Here is a 19,834-nt window from a genome sequence, read left to right as displayed (position 1 = left end):
TCTGCCCTGAAGTTATCCAGGGGTCCCAGTTGGTAGCTGCGGCCTGGCTGGGGGGCCCCTGCCCTAGGCACCAGACCTCACTTGTGGGGAGTGCTTTGGTTCTTGGTTCTGGAGCCATTTGTCCTCCAGACACAGCCTCCTAGTCAGCCTCTGCAGACACCCTGGAGATGAAGCCGACACCCCAAGTTTAGATGAAAGGCGAACATCTCCACACATCAGGGCCTCTTGCAGTGAGGCCCAGAGTGGGGTGCTCATGTGAGACTTTGGGGAGCCCTTCCCCTCACCACTTGTCAGGATGCCGCGGGTGGGGATGGGATAGGACTGCAGGGTGGGTGGGTGCAGGGCTGCAAAGAAGCATGCACACGCAGGTGTCCATTTGGAAAACCATATTGGTCCTGCATGTCCAGCAAGGGAGCAGGGGCTGGGGCGGCGGGGGGGCGGGGGGGCGGGGGGGCGGTGGCCGGCTCCTGGGCGTGGGGGCAGGAGGAACAGGAGGGGCTGCAGGAGCAGGTGAAGGCACTGTGCGGGTGGCCGGGTGCAGCAGGTTCAGTGGCGGGTCATCTGTGAGGAGGACAGGGGCGGGGGAAGGGCAGTGAGGCCCTTGTCCTGCGCAGGCCCAGAGGCTCCCCGCAGCCTGGTCTTGATAGCAGCAGTACCCCACCTCTCACCTTGGCCATGCTCGGGGGGAATCTGCCTTTGAAGGCATCTTCCTTCTGCAGAGACCTCACCAGGCAGGAGCGGCGGTGGGAGAAGGTCATGAAGCTGTACTTGCCGTGGTAGCAGCCCATGCCGCTGTTCCCTGCGGGGAGGGGGCGGGGACGGGGCGGCTCAGGCCCAGCGCCAAGACCCAGACCCTCCCGGGGAGGCCAGTTCCTGGGCGCCCCCTAGTGTCCACACCGGGAACAACACAGAGAGCGCCCAGGATGAGGGTAACCCTGCTGGGGCAAGAGGGCCATGCTCCTCTGGCCCGGGTGGCCTCTCTCAGGGCCGCCGGGAAACAGGCCCAGGTGGCCTTCAGGGCCCTCTAGGGTCTCAAGGTTAAGTGTGGCTGCAGGATATGCAGGCAGGGGCCAAAGGACCACACAGGAAAAGTGATGGGAGCTGGGGCCCAGGACTGCTCCAGCCGCCCCTGAATTCCCAGTCCAGGGCTGGAAGGGACGCCGCAGGGAGCAGGTGGGCAGTGAACTCCACCCAGACTCACCCACACCCCCGAAGGGCAGAGAGTGCACGGACAGGTGGACGATGACGTCATTGGCCGTCACTCCGCCGCTTGATGTCTCGGCAATCATCTTCTTAATCACCTGCCACAGGCACACAGCGCCTCAGGCTCCTGCCCCAGCGCATCCCCCCTCCCCACCCTGTCTGGGCACCCCCTGGAGCCCAGGAGCGAGCTGTGGAGGCACAGCCCGGGCGGTCTACCCCCTGGGCCCCAGCGGCGTCTCCCCGCTCCCGCTGCCGAGGAGCAGGTGGGAAGGGGTAAGATTGGCGGTGCCCCTGGCTGCGGGCATGCGTTCAAGGCCATGCGGCGGCGAGCTGGGGAGCCGGGGCTGCGCCGGGCCCTGGGAGGGGGCCCCAGCCCACCTTGTCGTTGTGGGAGAACACGTAGAGCGCCAGGGGCTTCTCGCGCTGGTTGATGAACCGGATGGCCTCCTCCAGGCTGCGCACGCACACGATGGGCATGATGGGCCCGAATATCTCCTCCTGCATCACCGGGGACTCGGGGTCCACGTCCGTGAGGATGGTGGGGGCTAGGCAGGAAACCAGCAGTCAGCCCCGCCCAGACCCTCGCCTGCCCACAGTGGGGCACCTGGCTTCCCCCCCTTGACTCCTTTACTGGTACGGCTGCCGGCTGCGAGGCTGAGAGAGGGGCCGACAGGCCTCAGCCCGTGGCTCCAGCCGGGCAGACCTGGAGAAAGCTGTGCTCATTGTATGGAAGGGGCCCGGGGCCCACCCTGAGGGGACAGGACTGGCCCCCAGGCCACCCGAGCCCCTGCTGAAGCTCTTCAGCCTCCTGGCAACCTGGAGGCTGTGTGGGGCCCGGCTGGTGGGCCTCACGCCTAGGCCCTGGGCCCCTCTGTGGCTGCTGTCACACCCCTGTTGCAGCGGGGGTGGGTGAGCTGCCCTCTAGGCCTTGCCGGGAGGAGCTTCTGGGCTGGGCCAGGCTGTCACCTGTCCACCCCAGGCCTGCACCGCCCCCTGCCCCCCTGCGGGGTTGTCTGCTCTCCAGGTATCTGTGCCCACTTGCTGCCAACTTGCAGGGCCCTGGCAGCCCAGGCAGGAGGGCAGTGCTTGCAGGGCACACACCTATGTACCGGGTGGCTGCGTCCCCAGTGCCTCCATAGGCAACCTTCTGGCCCTCCAGCAGGCCCATCACCCTCTCGAAGTGCCGGGAGCTGATGATCCTCCCATAGTCACGAGACTTCTTGGCATCATCTCCGTAGAAGTCCTGCAGGCGAGAGGCGACGGGCTTCAGAGAGGGACATGGGCCTGGCCACAGCCGAGGCTGCAGGTGGATGGTGCCGGCCTGGGAGAGCACAGGCGCCTGGCCAGGGCAGTGACACCAAGGACACAAGCCCTCCTGGGCTGCCCAGCTGGGCACCACCAGTTTTCAGGTCCCAGGCGGCGCTCACACCTGCTCGGCTCGGGGGCATCGTAAGGAGCAGCTGTGGTCACAGAAAGGCCTGCAGAAGGGAACGGACACCCCGGCGGCAGCGGCTGTGGTGGGGTGGCAGGGTTCTGGGAGATATTTTCCCTTCTTTATGCTTTTTAATCTTTTTCCAAATTATCTACAGAGTGTGGATTACTTTTATGACCAGAAAAAGATCCAATTTTCTAAAGTCCACACCCACCTGGCCACTTGCAGCCTCGCCCCCGTGGCCGCACTCACCTTCACGGCCTTTTTGAGCTTCTCCACAACTTGGCTCTGGATGGAGGGGTCGCAGAGGATGTAGTCAGGGGCCACACAGGTCTGGCCGCTGTTCATGAACTTCCCCCAGGCAATGCGCCTGTGAAAATCCCAGGTCAGACCGTATTCTCACCCCGGGAGGCTGCCGGAACTGGCGCCCTGTCCCACCGGCTCAGAGTCAGGACTCAGGCAGAGACGGGTGTGACTGCCAGCAGGGCCCGCCCCTGGCTGCCAGATTCTGGGCTGAGGCGCCCCCTGTCCCTGGACATGCTCCCGGGGCCCCGCACATCTTTCCCTCATCAATGAGTGCAGGGGTTTGGGAGGATGTCTGGGCGGACAGCCTTTGTGCCCCTGTCTTGCTCTTGAGCCCAGCCAGCCGGGGTCCCCACCCTGGAGGCGATTCACGTGGGATAGGGAAGCTGGGCAGAGCTCTCCTCTCCTCTCCTGCCTTCCTGGGCTTGCGGGTCCCCCTCCGCCGCCCAAGCTCCGGCCCAGGCCGAAGACCCTTAGGGCAGGGACATGTCTGTGTCCCTCAGAGCACAGCTGTGGTCCCCATGAGCCTGCAGCAGTCAGAATGGCCGCTCCAGCTCAGACAGGCGCTGAGCCCCTCACCGGCAGGCGATGTCCAGGTCACAGTCCTTATCCACGTAGCAAGGGCTCTTCCCCCCCAGCTCCAGTGTGACCGGGGTCAGGTGCTTGGCCGCAGCCGTCATAATGATCTTGCCGACACCAGTGCTCCCTGTGTACAGGATGTAGTCAAACCTCTCCTTGAGCACCTCCGTGGTCTCGGGGACGCCCCCACTGATCACCGGGTACAGATCCTACCGAACGGGGAGAAAGGTGAGGCTCAGAAAGGACCCCAGCCCCTCCCCAGCCCTGGCAGCCACAGCCACGCAGGCCCCACACACACACATCGCTCAGGGCTCTGCCCCCCAGTGGCAGAGGCCAGTGGTCCTACCACCACCAGGACTGGGCCTTTGGCCTCAAGCAGTCCTGGCCCCAGCTCAGCTCTCCTGTGCCGCACCTTGTCCAGGTACTGAGGGATGAGGGAGGCCAGCAGGCTCGCCATGTTCTCGCTCAGCTCTGAGGGCTTGATGACCACTGCATTCCCTGCAAAGCACACAGGGTTAGCTCCCCTGTGTTCTTCCCCGCCCCCTCCCCGCCAGGGACCCAGCTTGCTGCCTCCCTCCATCCTGTATCCTGGGAGGAGATGCCACAGGACCTGCTTCACCTGCCGCACAGTGGATGAGAGTGGGAAGGACGGAAAGAGAGGGGAGGCGTGCTCGACCCAAGCAGTGGGCCCACTGGAAGGAAACCCTGGCACATCTCAGGAAGAGTGGCCAGCGGCAGGGAGGGGCGCTGCCCGGCATGGGAGCCTGGCGGGGCCTGGAGGCCAGGACGCCTGCTCCCCGCAGTCCCCAGTGGAAGACGCCCTTCACACACCTGACCCAGCGCCTCTTCTCCAGGCCCGAGCCCTGGACACCCCGCAGTGAGGAACAGTGACCTCCCTCCCTCCCTCTCCTTCACAGCGGCCTCGGCCTCGCACCCGCAGCGATGGCGCCCACCATGGGCTGCACCGTGAGGTCGAAGGGGTAGTTCCAGGTGCCGATGATGAGCACCACGCCCAGCGGCTCCGAGTGGATGTAGCACTCGTCCTGCTGGGTTTGGGCAGTCTTCTCCACGTGCTCGTCCACAATCCACTCCGGGAGCTTCTTGATCGTGTAATCGATCTCCTCTAGGCAATACACCAGCTCCTCGTGGTACGAGTTCCACTCGTTCTGCGGGGAGAGGCTCCCGTGAGCTCCCAGCCCAGAGCGCTGAGTGGGTTACCCCGCTCCTGAGCTTTGTGACCCTGACTGACCTGCTACCCTTTCCTGACCTCAGTCTCCCAATCTGCAAAATAGGAGCATGATCTGTACCTCCTAGCCGGGCCTGTTCAACTTGCCGAGGTGATGGGGGCCATTCACCACAGTCTCCCCGGGCGGGGCGGCGGGGGAGGGCACAGGGGAACAGGGCTGAGGGGAGCCATGGAGCAGTGGGTCTGCAGGTCTGGGCACAGGTGTAAGGTGCCTGAAGGGAGGCGCCCCTTGGGAGGGAGTGGGGATAGGGAGGGGCGCCCCTTGGGGAGGAGTGGGGTGGGGAACCCCTTGGGGAGGAGTGGGGGTGGGGTGGGGGCGCCCCTGGGGGAGGAGTGGGGGTGGGTGGGGGCGCCCCTGGGGGAGGAGTGGGGGTAGGGTGGGGGCGCCCCTGGGGGAGGAGTGGGGGTGGGGTGGAGGCGCCCCTGGGGGGAAGTAAGAGGTGGGGTGGGGGCGCCCCCTGGGGGAACGGGGGCGCACCCTGTGGAGGTCAGCAACCAGCGCGCCCGCGATGTCCTTCTCGCGCTCCTTGATCATGCGCCGCAGCGCCTCCAGCTGCTGGATGCGGAACTGCAGGGGGCGCGTGCGGCCCGAGTCGAAGGCGGCCCGGGCGCGCTGCACGACCTCGCTGATCTTGCTCATGGTGCCTGAGCGGAGACGAGACGGCGCTTGGAGCGGGAGGGGACGGCTGAGCCCTCCTCCCCGCGCCACCCCTGCGCCCTGGGCCGCGGGCCGCACCCTCCCTGCTCCTCCATGTTCGTTAGGGAAGGGGACGCTCTCCCGGGAGCGCCGGTTAAAGGATATTCTTTTGTCTTCGCAGCCCCCTGACCAGACGATTGAACCCTCTGGCCCTCCGATCGCCCGGAGAAAATGCCACTCTCGCTGCAGGGAGGCGGGAAGGGGTGACGTGGGGCCGAGTCCAGTTCTGATGGCAGGTTAGGCAGTGGCGGGGCAGGCCCTTCCCGGCCCCCGGACCCTCTCCGGCCTCCGCCGCTGGCGAAGCCGGCGGGGCACCCAGGAGGGCGCTCCGAACTCCGCACGCGCGCGCCCGCCACTTCCCGGGCGGCTTGGACGTCAGGGCTGTGACACCACACCCAGGCGGGTTAAAGGGAACCCAGAGCCGCCCAGCCGGCCGCTCAGTGGTTAGAGCGCCGGACTGAAGGGCCTCAGATTCGATTCCCAGCCAAGGGCAACCCCGTCAAGGTTGTAGGTTTGATCCCCAGCCCCATACGGGGGGCAACCAATCTGTGTGTGTCTCTCACATCGGTGTTTCTCCCTGTGTGCCTCCCCCTCTCACGTTCTCTAAAAACCAATGGAAAGCATGTCCTCGGGTGAGGAGTAACAAAAACAAAAAGGAGAGCCCGGAGTCAACATAGCCCGGTTGTTCGCAGAAGCCCTGTTTGCTTGGGAGGCAGACCCCGTGGGTGCCCGTGACACGGGACTGAGGACGGCAGCCAGGGGCGCCTCCGGAGAACCATGGCTACACCAGCAACGCCGTTAAAAGATGGCCCCTGACATTGTGGGCCCGCATTCAGGAGCTTATAGAAATCCCAGCGTTTCCAAACATTCACGAATAAGAAAGTTCATCAGTTTGTTTATAACAGAGAAACTGGAAACACCCTCAATGTTCGTGTCAGGAGGCGGCTCTGGGCGGGAGAATCGTCCTGTTTACCAAAAGGAGTGGGCGTGATTCCCGGCAGGGGCGGGGCGGGAAGCAAGGATCCAATGACCGTTTTGTCTCCCCCCCCTCCTCTCTCTAAAAATCAATTTTTAAAATAGTTTAAATAAAAATAAAAGGACTCTGTTGCCCCTATGTGATGGCTGAGGCAGGTGCAGGGGAGGCAGAGCGGGGGTTTCAGCACCTTTAGAAAGGGCGCTCTCTGTGCCCTATACCCCAAAAGGGATGAGAAAGAAGCAGGTTGCGCGCAGCGGGTGCACTAGGCGTGCGCGGGTGTGCACGTGCAAGAGGAGGCCACAGGGCAGCCCCAGGGTGACGACCCCTAGGGGTGGAATTAGTGGGGATCTTGGTCCTCATCTTCTGTAGCGCTAAACTTTTGTGCAGTGAACTTGCATCTATTTAAATATCTGTTAACACAACGAGGTATGTCACCTTATACCTGTCAGAATGGCTACCATCAATAAATCAACAAACAAGTGCTGGCGAGGATGAGGAGAAAAAGGAACCCTCATGCACTGCTGGTGGGAATGCAGACTGGTGCAGCCACTGTGGAGAAGAGCATGGCGTTTCCTCAAAAACTTAAAAATGGAACTCCCATTTGACCCAGTGATCCCACTTCTAGGAATATATCCCAAGAAACCAGAAACACCAATCAGAAAGAATGTATGCACCCCTATGTTCATAGCAGCACAATTCACAATAGCTAAGATCTGGAAATAGCCCAAGTGCCCATCAGTAGATGAGTGGATAAAAAAGGCTGTGGTACATTTACACTGTGGAATACTATGCAGCAATAAAAAAGCAGAATCTCTTACCCTTTGAGACAGCATGGAGGGACCTGGAGAGCATTATGCTAAGCGAAATAACTCAGAGAAAGACAAATACCATGTGATCTCACTCATATGGGGAATCTAATGAACAAAATAAACTGGTGAACAAAATAGAAACAGAGCCATGAATACATGGAACAGACTGACAGCTGCCAGAGGGGAGGGGGAGGAGAGGACTGGATGAAAGAAGGTGAAGGGATTAGCAAAGAACATGTATGCGTACCCACAGACACAGACAACAGTGGACAGAGGGAAGGGGCGCAGATGGGCAAAGGGGGTGGGGAAATGGGGACATCTGTAATAGTGTCAACAATAAAAACAAAAAATAAAATATTTGTTAACTTTCTGAATAAAGGTGATCAGTAGTGCTCATGGTAGAACATGCAAAAGAGACAAAAAGGGGTCACAGAGAAGTGAGCTCCCTCCCCCTCAGCAGCTCCTGCTGTGCCCCCAGAGGCTTCCCCCCACTTCAGACATCGCGTCACTTCTAACATCAGAAGAAAAGTAAAAAAAAAAAAAAAAAGAAAACGCTACAATACAGCTATTTCCATTTTGCAAAAAAATTACATGTACCGTATATAGTATATGTATTTATACCACATATATAATTTATGTATGTAATATATGCATATATGATATATACTATATGCCATATATGTGTGTTTATATAGTATGTATTATTATATATGGTATATATAATTTTTTAAAAAATGGAAGTACGTGTGTGTGTGTGTGTGTGTGTGTTCCTGCAAGTGGTTTCTGATTCCTCCCCACCCCCCACCCCCATGGCGCTGACCCCTCCAGGCCTGCCTGCACAGAGACAGGGCCCTGCTGGCATGCAGGATGCCCCAGCCTGGAGGTATCATGGGCCCCTCCCTAGGCTTTTTGGGGGGACGGAAGGAGCCCTGCTGGCCATGAGCCCAGCCACACAGCTCAACAGGAAGGCCCTCCTGTCCTGCCAGCCTCGCGGTCACCCAGAGCAGCCGCCTCTGGCCCTCGGAGCCATGGCTGGGCGGCCCAGCGTAAGAGCCTGTGAGACAGGGCGTCTGGCACCCGGTCCCAGTCCTGCATCTCCCTCTGCACAGCGTGATCTCAACCGCATGCATTGCAAAGGCGAACGGAGCAGGAAGCGGAGCAGAAAGCATCCGCTGTGGGAGCAGGAAGCAGCGGAGTCCACCTTCCTGAGCCCGGGCCTGCCCGCCTCACCAGGGCCTACTGTGCCCCAGGCATCCGTGGATGGCTCCCTTCATCATCCCCTCTGATCCTCAAAGAGCTCGGAACTGTTAGGGGCCCGCTTCACAGAGGAGGACAGTAAGGCCCGAGGCATCAGATGCTCTCAGTCATCAAGTGGCAAAGTCAGGACTGCACCCGCTACCTCCAACCTCCGCTCTCGCCTTTACTACTGAGCTCTGCCACCTTCTGGGGGAGGGAATGGGGGCTTTTCACCCACCATCCCCTGGGAGCTCTGCTTCTCCAGTCCTCGGGTGCCCCCTCCCAGCGCTGGGGTGGCAGAGCTGCCCGAGGTGGGCTCTGGATCCTCAGGGTCAGCTGCAGAGATGGACCCGCTAGCAGGGCCGGCTCCCGCTAGGCACCCCCACCCGGGAAAAGGAAAGACCCTGGAAGGAAAGAGTTACCTCTGACAGCCTCCAGTACCTCTGACAGTCTCGGGTGGCTGGCGCTCCTGGAGTACACACCCGCCTGGAGGGGATGCTTTTAAGGGCCTTCTCCCCACCCTCTCAGCCCTTCTCCCGCCCACTCAGCCCTGGCACCCCCTCCCCTGCCTCCTCGAGGTTGTGTAAGGAGACCAAAACAGTATTCAAATGCTGGGTGCTCCCTGCTTGGGATTGGCCCTTTGTTCTCCTCTAAAATGCAAGAATGTGTCTTTGAAGGCTTGGGCAGGGTCACAGCCAATCTTCAATGGAGCCCAGGCATGTGTTTGCCCTGGGTGGGGGCTCTGCTGATTGATTCAGCCTGACGTGGACTTCCTCCAGGTTTCCAAAGTGCAGCTGCGACGCTGTGCTCCCAGCCTTCCAGTTACATAAGCTCGGCAGGGGTGCGGCGGGAGATGGGGAGAGTCACGCAGCTCCCTGGAGATGCCCACTGTGTGGCATAGCCTCGTCCTCGCGGAGCGGCCACCAGCGAGGCAGAGGCTCCAGCCGGGGCCCTGCCAGCCTGAGGCCTCCCTCTGAGCAGCAAAGAAGAGGCAGGACCCAGTGGTAACAGCCAGGGGGCTCCATGTGGAGTCAGCCGGGGAAACCAGATGTGCTTGGGAAGGAAGAGTTCTGTAAGCCCCTTGCTTCACCGTTCACCAGGCGTTTTCTGGGCATCTGCTCTGTGCCATGCAGGGGATGGCGGCAGATCTACAAAAACAGCCACTCACTTATCACACGCCCCCTGTCCCCCACCGCATGGACTCTTGGCCTCCTCCTCCCAGGCACTTCTGTCCACCCTCACTCACAACCAGCGTTCCCTGGCCTCCTTCATTTCACTGCTTTTCCATGATGGCCTACAAGCCCCGGATGTGTTCTTGTCCTTCTCCCCGCTCCACCTGGAAGGCCCTTTCCATACACCCACCACCTAGCTCTGCTCACATGTGACGTAAAATAGCCCAGCCTGCCATCACTTCTGTCCGCTTCCTCCAGAGCACTCTCACCCTCTGACACGCTAGTTCTCCCCTTGTTTTGTTTGCTACCGGTCAGCCCGCCAAACAGAATTTGACTTGTGGCCTGCTACAATCCTTAGCACCTAGAGCAGTGTCTGGCACATAGTTAGGTGCTGAGTGATGGGGTAAACAGAAATTTTCAAAACGCTATGAAAACTGTAGCAATTGGAATGTACATAAGGTGCTACAGGGACTCCGATAAGGATCCATGGAGGGGAAACCGCGTCTGAACTAAAAGAGAGGTGTTTCAGCAAGGAACAGAAGCAAGACTTGGAACAGCAAAGGCAAAGACACAGAGGCAGGGACCAAAGTCAGATGTCCACCATAGTTATTAACATGTGATGTGTACACGTTTATTGGCAGGAGGGGAGGGAAGAGGAGGCTCTGGGGCCGCGGGCTCAGGAGGTCTGTGGGCTGGGCCGGCTGTAGGGGTGCAGGAGCATGCAGAGGCCTATACCTGTGTAAGGTTCAAGGCCCAGGAAACGGGTGTCGGGGACCAAGGCATGTTAAAGAGGAAGTTTATTTCGCACTAACAAGCGAGATACATTACGGAGGAGGGTAGAAAGACCAAGATTAGAGGTGGGGGAGGAGAAGGAGGGACCTCAGCCAGGCTGCCTCTCGGACTGGGAGAGAAAGCAACACGTGCAGTGGTGCACATGCCTTTTGAGGGGAGGAACAGGAAGGGGTTGGGCCCAGGGCAATCGGCACATGCTGATTGGTGGTTGAATGTCTCAGGGATGTCCCAGAGCAGACGCCGGTTACATCATACTCTGCCCACCAGTTGGGGGAAGGGAGGATCTATCAACCTGAGGTTTCTGTTTTCAGGGAATCCCTCCTAATGAGGTCCAGACTGAAAGCTGCAGCCTCCAGTGGTGGGGACAAGAAATGACAAGACCCCAGTGTAGATGGGCAGAGTGTGAACATTCCAGAATAGCAGAAGGCCACATTGGCAGGCTCTGGTGCCTGGGTGCCTGGGCTGGGCGGTGGGCAGAAGATGGGGCACCCTCTGAGATGGGGCGGAGCAGGTGGGTGGACCAGACCTTTTGTGTCAACCTGGAACCCTCCCCCCACCTCCTGCTCCCACTTTTCTGGGGGTGGCACCTGGTTATCTTTGGAGATGACCCTTGCCCTCTGCTGTAGACTTGGTGAGATGACCAGCCGGGCACTCTGCCACAGACTCGCCCAGGTGAGCGTGGGTCTCCGTGCGGCCACCCAGGCTCTGTGGGAACTTGCAGAGTGGAAGGCAGGATGCAAGGCTGGAGCCAGAGGAGCTGAGTCATGGTGACTGTGGCTCCAGAGACGGGCCTCTCAGTGGCTCGGCCTGACTTCCAGCTCCCCCGCAGTTCAGGGGCCCTGATGGCCCGCTGCTGCGACTCAGCGGCATGTCCTTCCACAACCAGTTCATGTCTCTGGCCTCGGCTCCCCAGGTGAACATGGTCTCGTGGAAGGGAGCTGAGATGAGGCCCTGAGTTCCCTTCTTTCGCCCCTGCCCTACCCCCATTGATCCCCCACTGCAGTGTTCACTGCTCCTAAGGCACCGCGTCCACCTCATTTCCTCCTTCGTTCTTCAGCCTTCACCAGGAGGTGACCCCCAGGAGAACCATGGAAAACACAAGCGAAGGCAGCGCTGGCTCGTGCAGCAGAGGGCGGTTTGGCACACGGAAGCTCGTGTAAACATGGGTGGCGTTGCAGTCGTTAGGAGTAGCAGCTTCTCAGTCCTGATCATATGGAGCAAGGAGTCTTAAAACTTGTTTATGTCTATGGAGAACAAAGTCTTTAAAATTATCACTATTATTATTTTGGTTAAGTTTCAGTGTGGCAGATACAAGCCCTAATATTCTGCCCCAATGCCTCATCCTAGCCCAGGCTGCCGCCTCATTCCCTGGGGCCACTGTCTTTGCAGCCTGCCTGCTCTCCCTGAGCCCATCCCACCTTCCATGACACCTTCCCCCAAAAGCGGCCAGCGGGGCCTCTGAGCAAGGAGGACCCGAGCATGTCCCTCCCCCATGAACACCTCTCAGCAGCTCCCTACTGCTCTGAGGGGGAACCTCCCCTGTCTTTGAGATCGCGAATGGTCTGACTTCTGGCTGCATCTTCAGCCTCATTTTGAGCCACTTTCCAACATTTTCACTGCATTCCAGCCACTGGCATTCCTGGCATGGCCCAGTCAAGTTCCTACTCAGGGCCTTTGCACCTGTGATTCTCTCCCTGAAACACTTTCCCATCTATTCTGCGCCTCCGTAACGCTTACTCCTGCTCATATCTCAGCTTCTCTGACCACCCCGCCCCCAAATAATACCTTCCTTACTCCCAGGAACCTGTCACAAATTGCAATCATATATTTGTTTGTGTGACTATTTGTTGATTATTTTTCTTTGCTCCACATCCCCCCACAGACTGGAATTTCCGTGAAGGCAGTGTCTCAACTTTTGTTCAACCTACATATCCTCAGCACTCAGCACAGCGCCGGCACTAGGGAGGCCTCAGAAGATCATGGAAGCAGGACAGGGCCCAAGTCATCCTGCAGATGGGCTGGGCAAGGTTGAGCTAAGGCTAAGAGTAATCATCAGGCTTTGAACAAGGTGGTTTTCAGCTCAGCCCGTATGGCTCAGCGGTTAAGCATTGACCTATGAACTAGGAGGTCACGGTTCAATTCCCTGTCAGGGCACATGCCTGGGTTGCAAGCTTCTCTTGCAATGATTCTCTCTCATAATTGATGTGTCTAGCTCTCTCCCTCTCCCTTCCTCTCTGAAATCATTGAGAATTTTTTTTTTTTAAAAGATGATTTTCAGCAAATTCACCTAATGCTAGAAATATATGTGTGTGTGTGTGTGTGGTATTGTGCTTCTTTTTTATTTTTTTTTATTTTTTTTTAAATATATATTTTATTGATTTTTTACAGAGAGGAAGGAAGAGGGATAGAGAGTTAGAAACATCAATGAGAGAGAAACATCGATCAGCTGCCTCCTGCACACCTCCTACCGGGGATGTGCCCGCAACCAAGCTACGTGCCCTTGACCGGAATCGAACCTGGGACCCTTCAGTCCGCAGGCCGACGCTCTATCCACTGAGCCAAACCGGTTTTGGCGTGTGCTTCTTTTTTAATTGAATGTATTGGGGTGACACTGGTTAACAGCATATACAGGTTTCAGGAGCACAAGTCCACAGCACATCACCTGTACACACTGTTGTGTGTTCACCAGCCCAAGTCCAGTCTTCATTTTCCCCAGACACTCCACCCGCCCCCAGTCCCCACACTGTCTCCCCGGGCAGCAATGAATGAATGAAAAACTTAGTCTAAAAGTTATTTCGCTTCAATTTCAAGGAACACTTAGGTTAGAACTAGATGTTTGGAGGGAAACCCACTTCCTTTTTAAGAGCAGAAAGCTGGGCTTCTCTCTCCTTTCTGGAGCGGTGGGAGGAGGAGGCTTGGGCACAGGTCCTGGCCTGCTCCTGAGCCGGCACGCGCAGGTCCCCGGCCTGGGAGTGACGTCTCGGGAGGGGCAGGCGCTCGCGGTGCCCAGGGTGCACGGTCCAAGCTGGCAAGGGCTCCAGGGATCCTAGGAGGTGAGGTCGGAAAGCCGCTTGGAATTGGGATCCTGACGCCCGCGACGAGGTCCCGAGGGGCCTGCAGAAATGGTAACCGCACGTGGAACCCGGGAACTCATGCGCAGCACCTCGTGTGAAGGGACAGGGGCCAGACCGTGTGAACGTGACGAGACACCCGGGAGCACCCCAAACTCCAGCCTCAGGCAACTCTCTTAGGGTGCAGGACTGGCTGGCGACCCTAAGAGCGGAAGCTTCCCGAGCACCTGATGGAGGAAGGCTGTGGGGACCAGCCGCGCAGAGCAGAGCGGTGCTGCTTTCTTCCCCTCCCTCCCCCGCTCACACACACCACAACTCAACACCTTGGCCCCCAACCCCAGCTGTTGGAACCGGGAGCGGGCTCTGGCGCAGCGGACTGCAGCTCCCTGTACTGGAAACTGACAGCTTGTCCGGTCTAATGACCACCTGGCTGCGCTCAGGCTGTGCTGCGGGCAGACCCCCCCCCCCGGCTGACAGGCAGACAGAATCGCAGGTGGGTGCGTGCCTCGGCCTCTGGGCTCATCACCAGTGTCTCCCCTAGCCCAGACGGGATCCAGCTCGCATCCTACTGATGCAGGCAAATTTCTGGGCAAAGCCGAGAGGACCAGACCCCAAAATACAGTGACGTGGTCAAGACACGGGGACCTAGCTGCTGGCCCAGGCCTTAACACCACCCGCAAGAAAGCATTGAGTGGCGGTAGTCCTCACAATGTGGCCCAGCTCGCAGCGGCCCGGAAGCCTGCTGGACTGGGGTCCCCAGCCCCTGTTCCTACATCGGGGATGGGGTGAGCCCAGCGATCAGTGGCAGCGAGTCCTCCAGGTGACGATGGAGAGCCACTGAGTTAAGCAGCTGCTGCTAACAGGTCGCAGGGAGGAGTTCCATTTGATCTGTGTGTTTGTTCCTTTAAGAAGTTGCTGTAAGAAAATCATGTTACTTACTCTTCGGAGACCTTACAGGTTGGTGAGCAGGGAGCGTGGGGAGAGTGGCGCCCTGGAGGGGCACGGGAACCCCTCGGCCCTCCCCGCACCTGCCCTGGGCACCTCCTCCATCGGGCTATGCCTGAGTTGTATCCTTTTATAATAAACCAGTGATTTAGTGAGTAACATGTTCTCTGAGTTTTGTGAGCCATTCCAGCAAATTAATCAAACCCAAGGAGAGGTTGGGGCCTTCAATTTATAGCCAGTCAGTCAGAAGTACAGGTGGCAGCCTGGACTGGCATTTGGCACTCTCGGTTGGGGGGGTCAGTGGAACCTCACTCTGCAGCCCGCTGGCCAGCAGCACAGGCCAGAGCATCTGGAGTGCGGGGGAGCCGGCGCCGGCAGGCTGGACCGAACCCTTAACCTGTGCAGTTTGATGCTACCTCCGGTAAATTCTTGGACACCTTACTGGGGTCCGAGAATTGTTTGCTGATGTAGGGGTACTTCCCCACACACATTGAATTGGGTCCAGAAACCTAATTCAATATATATTTACAAAGTTATATTTTATAATTAAAATCATGCTGGACAGACTCATGGTCGTGATGTGAATGTGCGATTTTATATTGGCATGTGGCCAATATAAAATTCAGTTTACATTAAGTGGCCAGGGAGCTAGGATGACAGCATAAACCGTATAGTAAATTGTCCTAAGGCTCAAATAACATGTTTTTAGTGGCAAACAAGAAGTTATCAGATAAGGGTAAGCATGCCAGGGTGGGGGCTACTGGTGACAGCCGGCCTCGATTTACTGAGCACTTCCATGAAGGCATGGAACTGCTGATGCTAATTCTACAAGGAAGGTGTTATTACCCCCACTTTATAGGAGGGGAAACGAAGGCTTAGAGCAGCCTTGGGCAAACTACGGCCCGCGGGCCGGATCCGGCTGTTCTATCCGGTTCTCTTGCTCTCCCCTCCGCTCCTTTACTTTGAATTTATATTAGTTCACACAAACACTCCATCCATGCTTTTGTTCCGACCCTCCGGTCCAGTTTAAGAACCCATTGTGGCCCTCGAGTCAAAAAGTTTGCCCACCCCTGGCTTAGAGCAACTTTTGTCCAGGCCCTCCCAGTAACAGGTGGCAGAACCAGGACTCACTCCACGCTTGACAGGCACCTAAGTGCAGGCGCAGTCACTCAATCCACGCTGGCTCCCTAAGAAGTGATGCAGCCAGAGCAATCCAACAGGAAGCAATCTAACCCGTGTTCCTCAGAGCGGAGCCCCTCCAGCCCGCCCTTGAATGTACTGAGTCTCATTACACAGACAGTTCTAACCAACCTGGCGATCTGATTCCTCAGGTCCAGGCAGATTAGACACTGTAGATAGAAAGAGGATGAGGGAGAAGGACTGCTCTGAAGAACTGAGGAGAGATTCTGATCAGAAGAAACAATTCTATTTACAATAGCATCAAGGAGAAGAATAAATTTAAATATAAATGTAACTAAACTTAATGAAAGAAGTGCAAGACTTGTACACTGAAAATTTCAACACATTATTGATCTAAATAAATAGAAAGAGATTCCATGTTCATGGATTGGAAGACATAATATTAAGATGATAATACTCCCAGAATTGATTTATATATTCAATGCAATCCCTGTTACAATCCCAGCTGGCTTGTTTTGCAGGAATAGTAAAGCTGATCTTAAAATTCAAAGGACCCAGAATAGACAAAACAATCTTAAAAAGAACAAAGCCACAGTGTTCAATTTCAAAACTTATAACAAAGCTCCAGTAATCAAGACTGTGATACTGACATAAAGACAGACATACAGATGTATGGAATAGAACTGAGAGTCCAGAAATAAACCCTTATAATTATGGTCAATTGATTTTTTACAAGGAATCCAAGACAATTCCATGAGAAAGAACAGTCTTTCCAGCAAATGGTGCAAAAGAATGAAATTGGACCCTCACCTCACACTAGATGCAAAAATTACCTCAAAATGGATCATCAACTTTAATGTAAGAGCTAAAGCTATAAAACTTATACAAGAAAATACAGCAGTAGATCTTCATGTCCCTGGGTTAGGCAATGATTTCTTAGATACAAGACCAAAAGTACAAGTGACAAAAAAAAAAAAAAATAGATAATTGAACTCCATCAAAGTTAAAAACTTTTGTGTTGCAAACTATACCATTAAGAAGTGGAAAAAAACACAGAACAGGAGAATATATTTGCAAATCATCTGTCTGATAAGGGACTTGTGTCAGATTATATAAATAACTATTATAACTCAATAATAAAAAGACAACCCAATTTAAAAATGGGCAAAGGATTTGAACAGACATTCCTTCAAAGATACATAAATAACCAATAAACACATGAAAAGATGCTTGCAATCCTTAGTTATTAGGGCAATACAAAAGAAAACCACCGTGAAATGTGACTTCAAACCCACTAGAATGGCTTTTTTTTTAAGACCGGCAAGGGGGATGAGATGAGATTAAACCAAAGAACATATATACTTATATGCATAGCCCATGGACTAATTGTTTTCCTTTCTCCTTTCTTTCATACCATTTCCTTTCCTATTCTTCATTCTTAATTTTTTCTCTCTCTTCTTTCCTCTCATGTTCTCTTTTCTTCCCCCCTTTTTCTTCTTGTATTATTTTCTTTTCTTTACTTTTATTATTCTTGCTTTCTTTTCTCTTTCCTAATTCTCTTTTGTTTTGTAGTTGTTTATGTTGTTGTTATAGAGATCATTGTATGCTTTTGTTTTGTTTCTTGTTTAGTTTTAATGTTCTGTCAGCACCTGCACAATAGCTCACACACTGTGGTGGGGGTGGAGCCTCACAGCCAGCCCACCTGTGGAGAGATACAAACCATGAGTGGGATAACAACAACCAAGACCCAGTTGCAGCAGAAGACTCCAAATAACCCCCACAAGCTGCATCTCTAGATCATCCAGATCATGAGATCGTAGAGACTGCACCACTGGGTCCCACAGGACACTTACGACATAAGGCCACCCCCCAAAGAATGGGAAGCATAGTAGTTCTATCTAATACATAGAAACAAATACAAAGGGACAGCTAAAGTTGAGAGACAAAGAAACAACCCCCAAATGAAAAAAGAGGAAGAATCTCCAGGAAAAAAGCTAAATGAAATGGAGGCAAACAATTTGTTAGATATAGAATTCAAAGTAGTGGTTATAAGGATGCTCAAGGAAGTTAGTGAGGATTACAAGGAACTAAGTGGGAACTACAACAGCATAAAAAGGGAAGTAGAAAAAAAAGAAAATTGAAATTATGAACAAGAACCAGATGAAAATTAATAATACCATGTCTGACATCAAGAATATGGTAAAAGGGCTAGGCTGGTGTAGCTCAGTTGTTAAGCATCAATCTATGAACCAGGAGTCATGGTTCAATTCCTGGTCAGAGCATATGCCCGGGTTGCAGGCTCAATCCCCAGTGTGGGGCATGGAGGAGGCAGCTGACCAATGATTCTCTCTCATCATTGATGTTTCTATCTCTCTCCCTCTCCCTTCCTATATGAAATCAATAAAAATATATTTTTCATGTGAAACAGTGGTATTGTTTGCATACATAAAGTTTTCAGACATCACAATGAGAGAAATCAGACATCCCAATATTTCACAAAGCAAGGTTCCAATTAGTGATACAGTGAATATGCCACAACCTTTCTTCCAACCAGATTTCGCATGCTGAGTAGAAAAATAATGCTTCAAATATTAACTTCAACCTTCATTATTTTAATCTGAAGGACAACCATAAAATATCTCAAAATTTACTACTTTGAGAGTTTGGTTAGGTTAGATTCATTTATTAATGTTAAGAGCAACCATAACTCATTCTCAGTGAGAGAATCCCTATATACAAACCTGGCAAATTTTTTTAAAAGTACTTAAACAAAGCTTGTGAAAATAATGAAAGCTAGCTCAATTAATATAGTGTCAAATAACTTTCAATTAATAATAGAATTATTTACATTTTTGTAGTATCTTATAGCATATTTTGTTCCTACTGAGAAAATATACTAAAATGCTAGTGCTAACCCTGAAATATTAATCCAAACCTTACACATAAGACTAAAATGTTGGTCAAGAGGGAAAGAATGAAATTATGCACCGTCTATAGGGCAAATGAAAATCAATGGCAAGATGCCAGGAAAGCTGAACCCATGGGTACAAACACATTTTTCTTTGTAGAAACAAAGCATATACACAAAATAATTACAAGCAACCACTACATATTGCTGGAAGCTAATTCCAGCATATCATAATAAATGCAAGAAGTCCTCAAAAGGTTGAAGGGCTTCTACATTCAGCAGGGCTGAATCATATTGCCTGCTGGAATAGCCAAAAGCATTTCCCCAACCCTGAAAATCTGCATATATTATTGCCTGTTATTGGAACAGCCAAGGGCAGTTCCCCCAACCTGACAATGCCTACTATATACCAAACCTTAACCTTTGATATATATATATATATATATATATATATATATATATATATATATAATCTGTTTTGCTTTAGGGCAATTTGTGTTAATAAAAAGCTAGGGGTCCAGAGATTCAGAGAACTTGGTTACTGAAGCTAGGTCTCCTCTGGCTCCCCAAAATGCCTTCCAAATTTATATTTCATGTCTAGTCTCTTTATTAATTTATACACAGCCCCTTCTCCAGATAACTGAACCCTTTTAGATGCTGAGAAACACCCTGGGCAATGTATCTATAGTCTCTACTTGCTGGAGAACCTGTTATTAAAATTTCAAAGAAAAAAACAATTTAAGCTTTTTCTATTTAATCCATAAGAAATATTCAGGACCAGATAAATAGGACATTTGTTTCATATTAATGAACATGTGGCTTCTTGTGCTTTCCATCTGAATTAGGGGTTAAAACCCCAAGTACTTTGTTTTTAATGTGATATAAATATAAAGTAATATTAAACATTTATAGGAAAGTAATCCTTTCTTCAGCCCAATTTTACATGAAAGTGCTAACAGTGAAGATTCATGATGTTGTGTGAAAATGGTGACTTAAAACAATGTAGACTCAGCTATAGATTTTAATTTGCGTGCATTCACACGCATACACACACACACACACACACACACATCTGCACGCCTTGTGTATTACAACTGTACCAAAATAGTCTCAAAAATAAAGACAATACCTGAGACATGAAGCAACCCATCTACCCTGCTCTTGTATCCTATTACAGGGAAAATAAGTCTCTGATGCTTCATAAATACTTTTAAAAGTTCAGGATGGCCTTAACTATGCATAGTTTCCACCAATCATTCGAAGCCTCCAGGTTTCAGGCTGACCATGCAGCTCTGGAAAGAGCTGTCATCTATAATCAACTTTGC

At 53.5% G+C, this 19,834-nt stretch overlaps 1 protein-coding gene across 5 annotated transcripts; it reads right to left on the bottom strand.

Annotated features, from left to right (window-relative positions):
• Positions 1-370: 370 nt before the first annotated feature.
• On the bottom strand, positions 371-8,999 carry ALDH3A1 (aldehyde dehydrogenase 3 family member A1). 5 transcript variants are annotated; one of them, XM_080679094.1, is made up of 11 exons: positions 8,904-8,999; positions 5,242-5,408; positions 4,452-4,683; positions 3,930-4,015; positions 3,518-3,726; positions 2,888-3,005; positions 2,305-2,446; positions 1,582-1,748; positions 1,202-1,301; positions 669-799; positions 371-561 (listed from the first exon to the last, which is right to left on the bottom strand). In XM_080679094.1, exons 2-11 carry the CDS (start codon positions 5,401-5,403, stop codon positions 547-549), a joined length of 1,362 nt encoding a protein of 453 aa, XP_080535220.1. In that variant the 5' UTR covers positions 5,404-5,408; positions 8,904-8,999; the 3' UTR covers positions 371-546. The 5 variants fall into 5 exon arrangements, with proteins under 5 accessions (XP_080535220.1, XP_080535221.1, XP_080535219.1 ...); XM_080679095.1 differs by lacking the exon at positions 8,904-8,999 and adding an exon at positions 5,500-5,822; XM_080679091.1 differs by having other exon boundaries at positions 372-561; positions 3,864-4,015; positions 8,904-8,958.
• Positions 9,000-19,834: the final 10,835 nt, after the last annotated feature.

This window comes from Plecotus auritus (genome assembly GCF_963455305.1).
Source record: "Plecotus auritus genome assembly, chromosome: 7".
Taxonomy (NCBI): Eukaryota; Metazoa; Chordata; class Mammalia; order Chiroptera; family Vespertilionidae; genus Plecotus; species Plecotus auritus.
Note: the sequence above shows the minus strand (reverse complement) of the source record. Positions and strands in the feature narration are given on the sequence as shown.

Coding starts and splice junctions, on each gene's coding strand:
- ALDH3A1 (XM_080679091.1), bottom strand. CDS start 5,403: ATGAGCAAGATCAGCGAGGTCGTGCAGCGCGCCCGGGCCGCCTTCGAC. Junction 4,016..4,451: donor GGTGGGCGCCATCGCTGCGG/GTGCGAGGCCGA, acceptor TGTGCTTTGCAG/GGAATGCAGTGGTCATCAAG. Junction 3,006..3,517: donor GACCTGGACATCGCCTGCCG/GTGAGGGGCTCA, acceptor GGATTTTCACAG/GCGCATTGCCTGGGGGAAGT.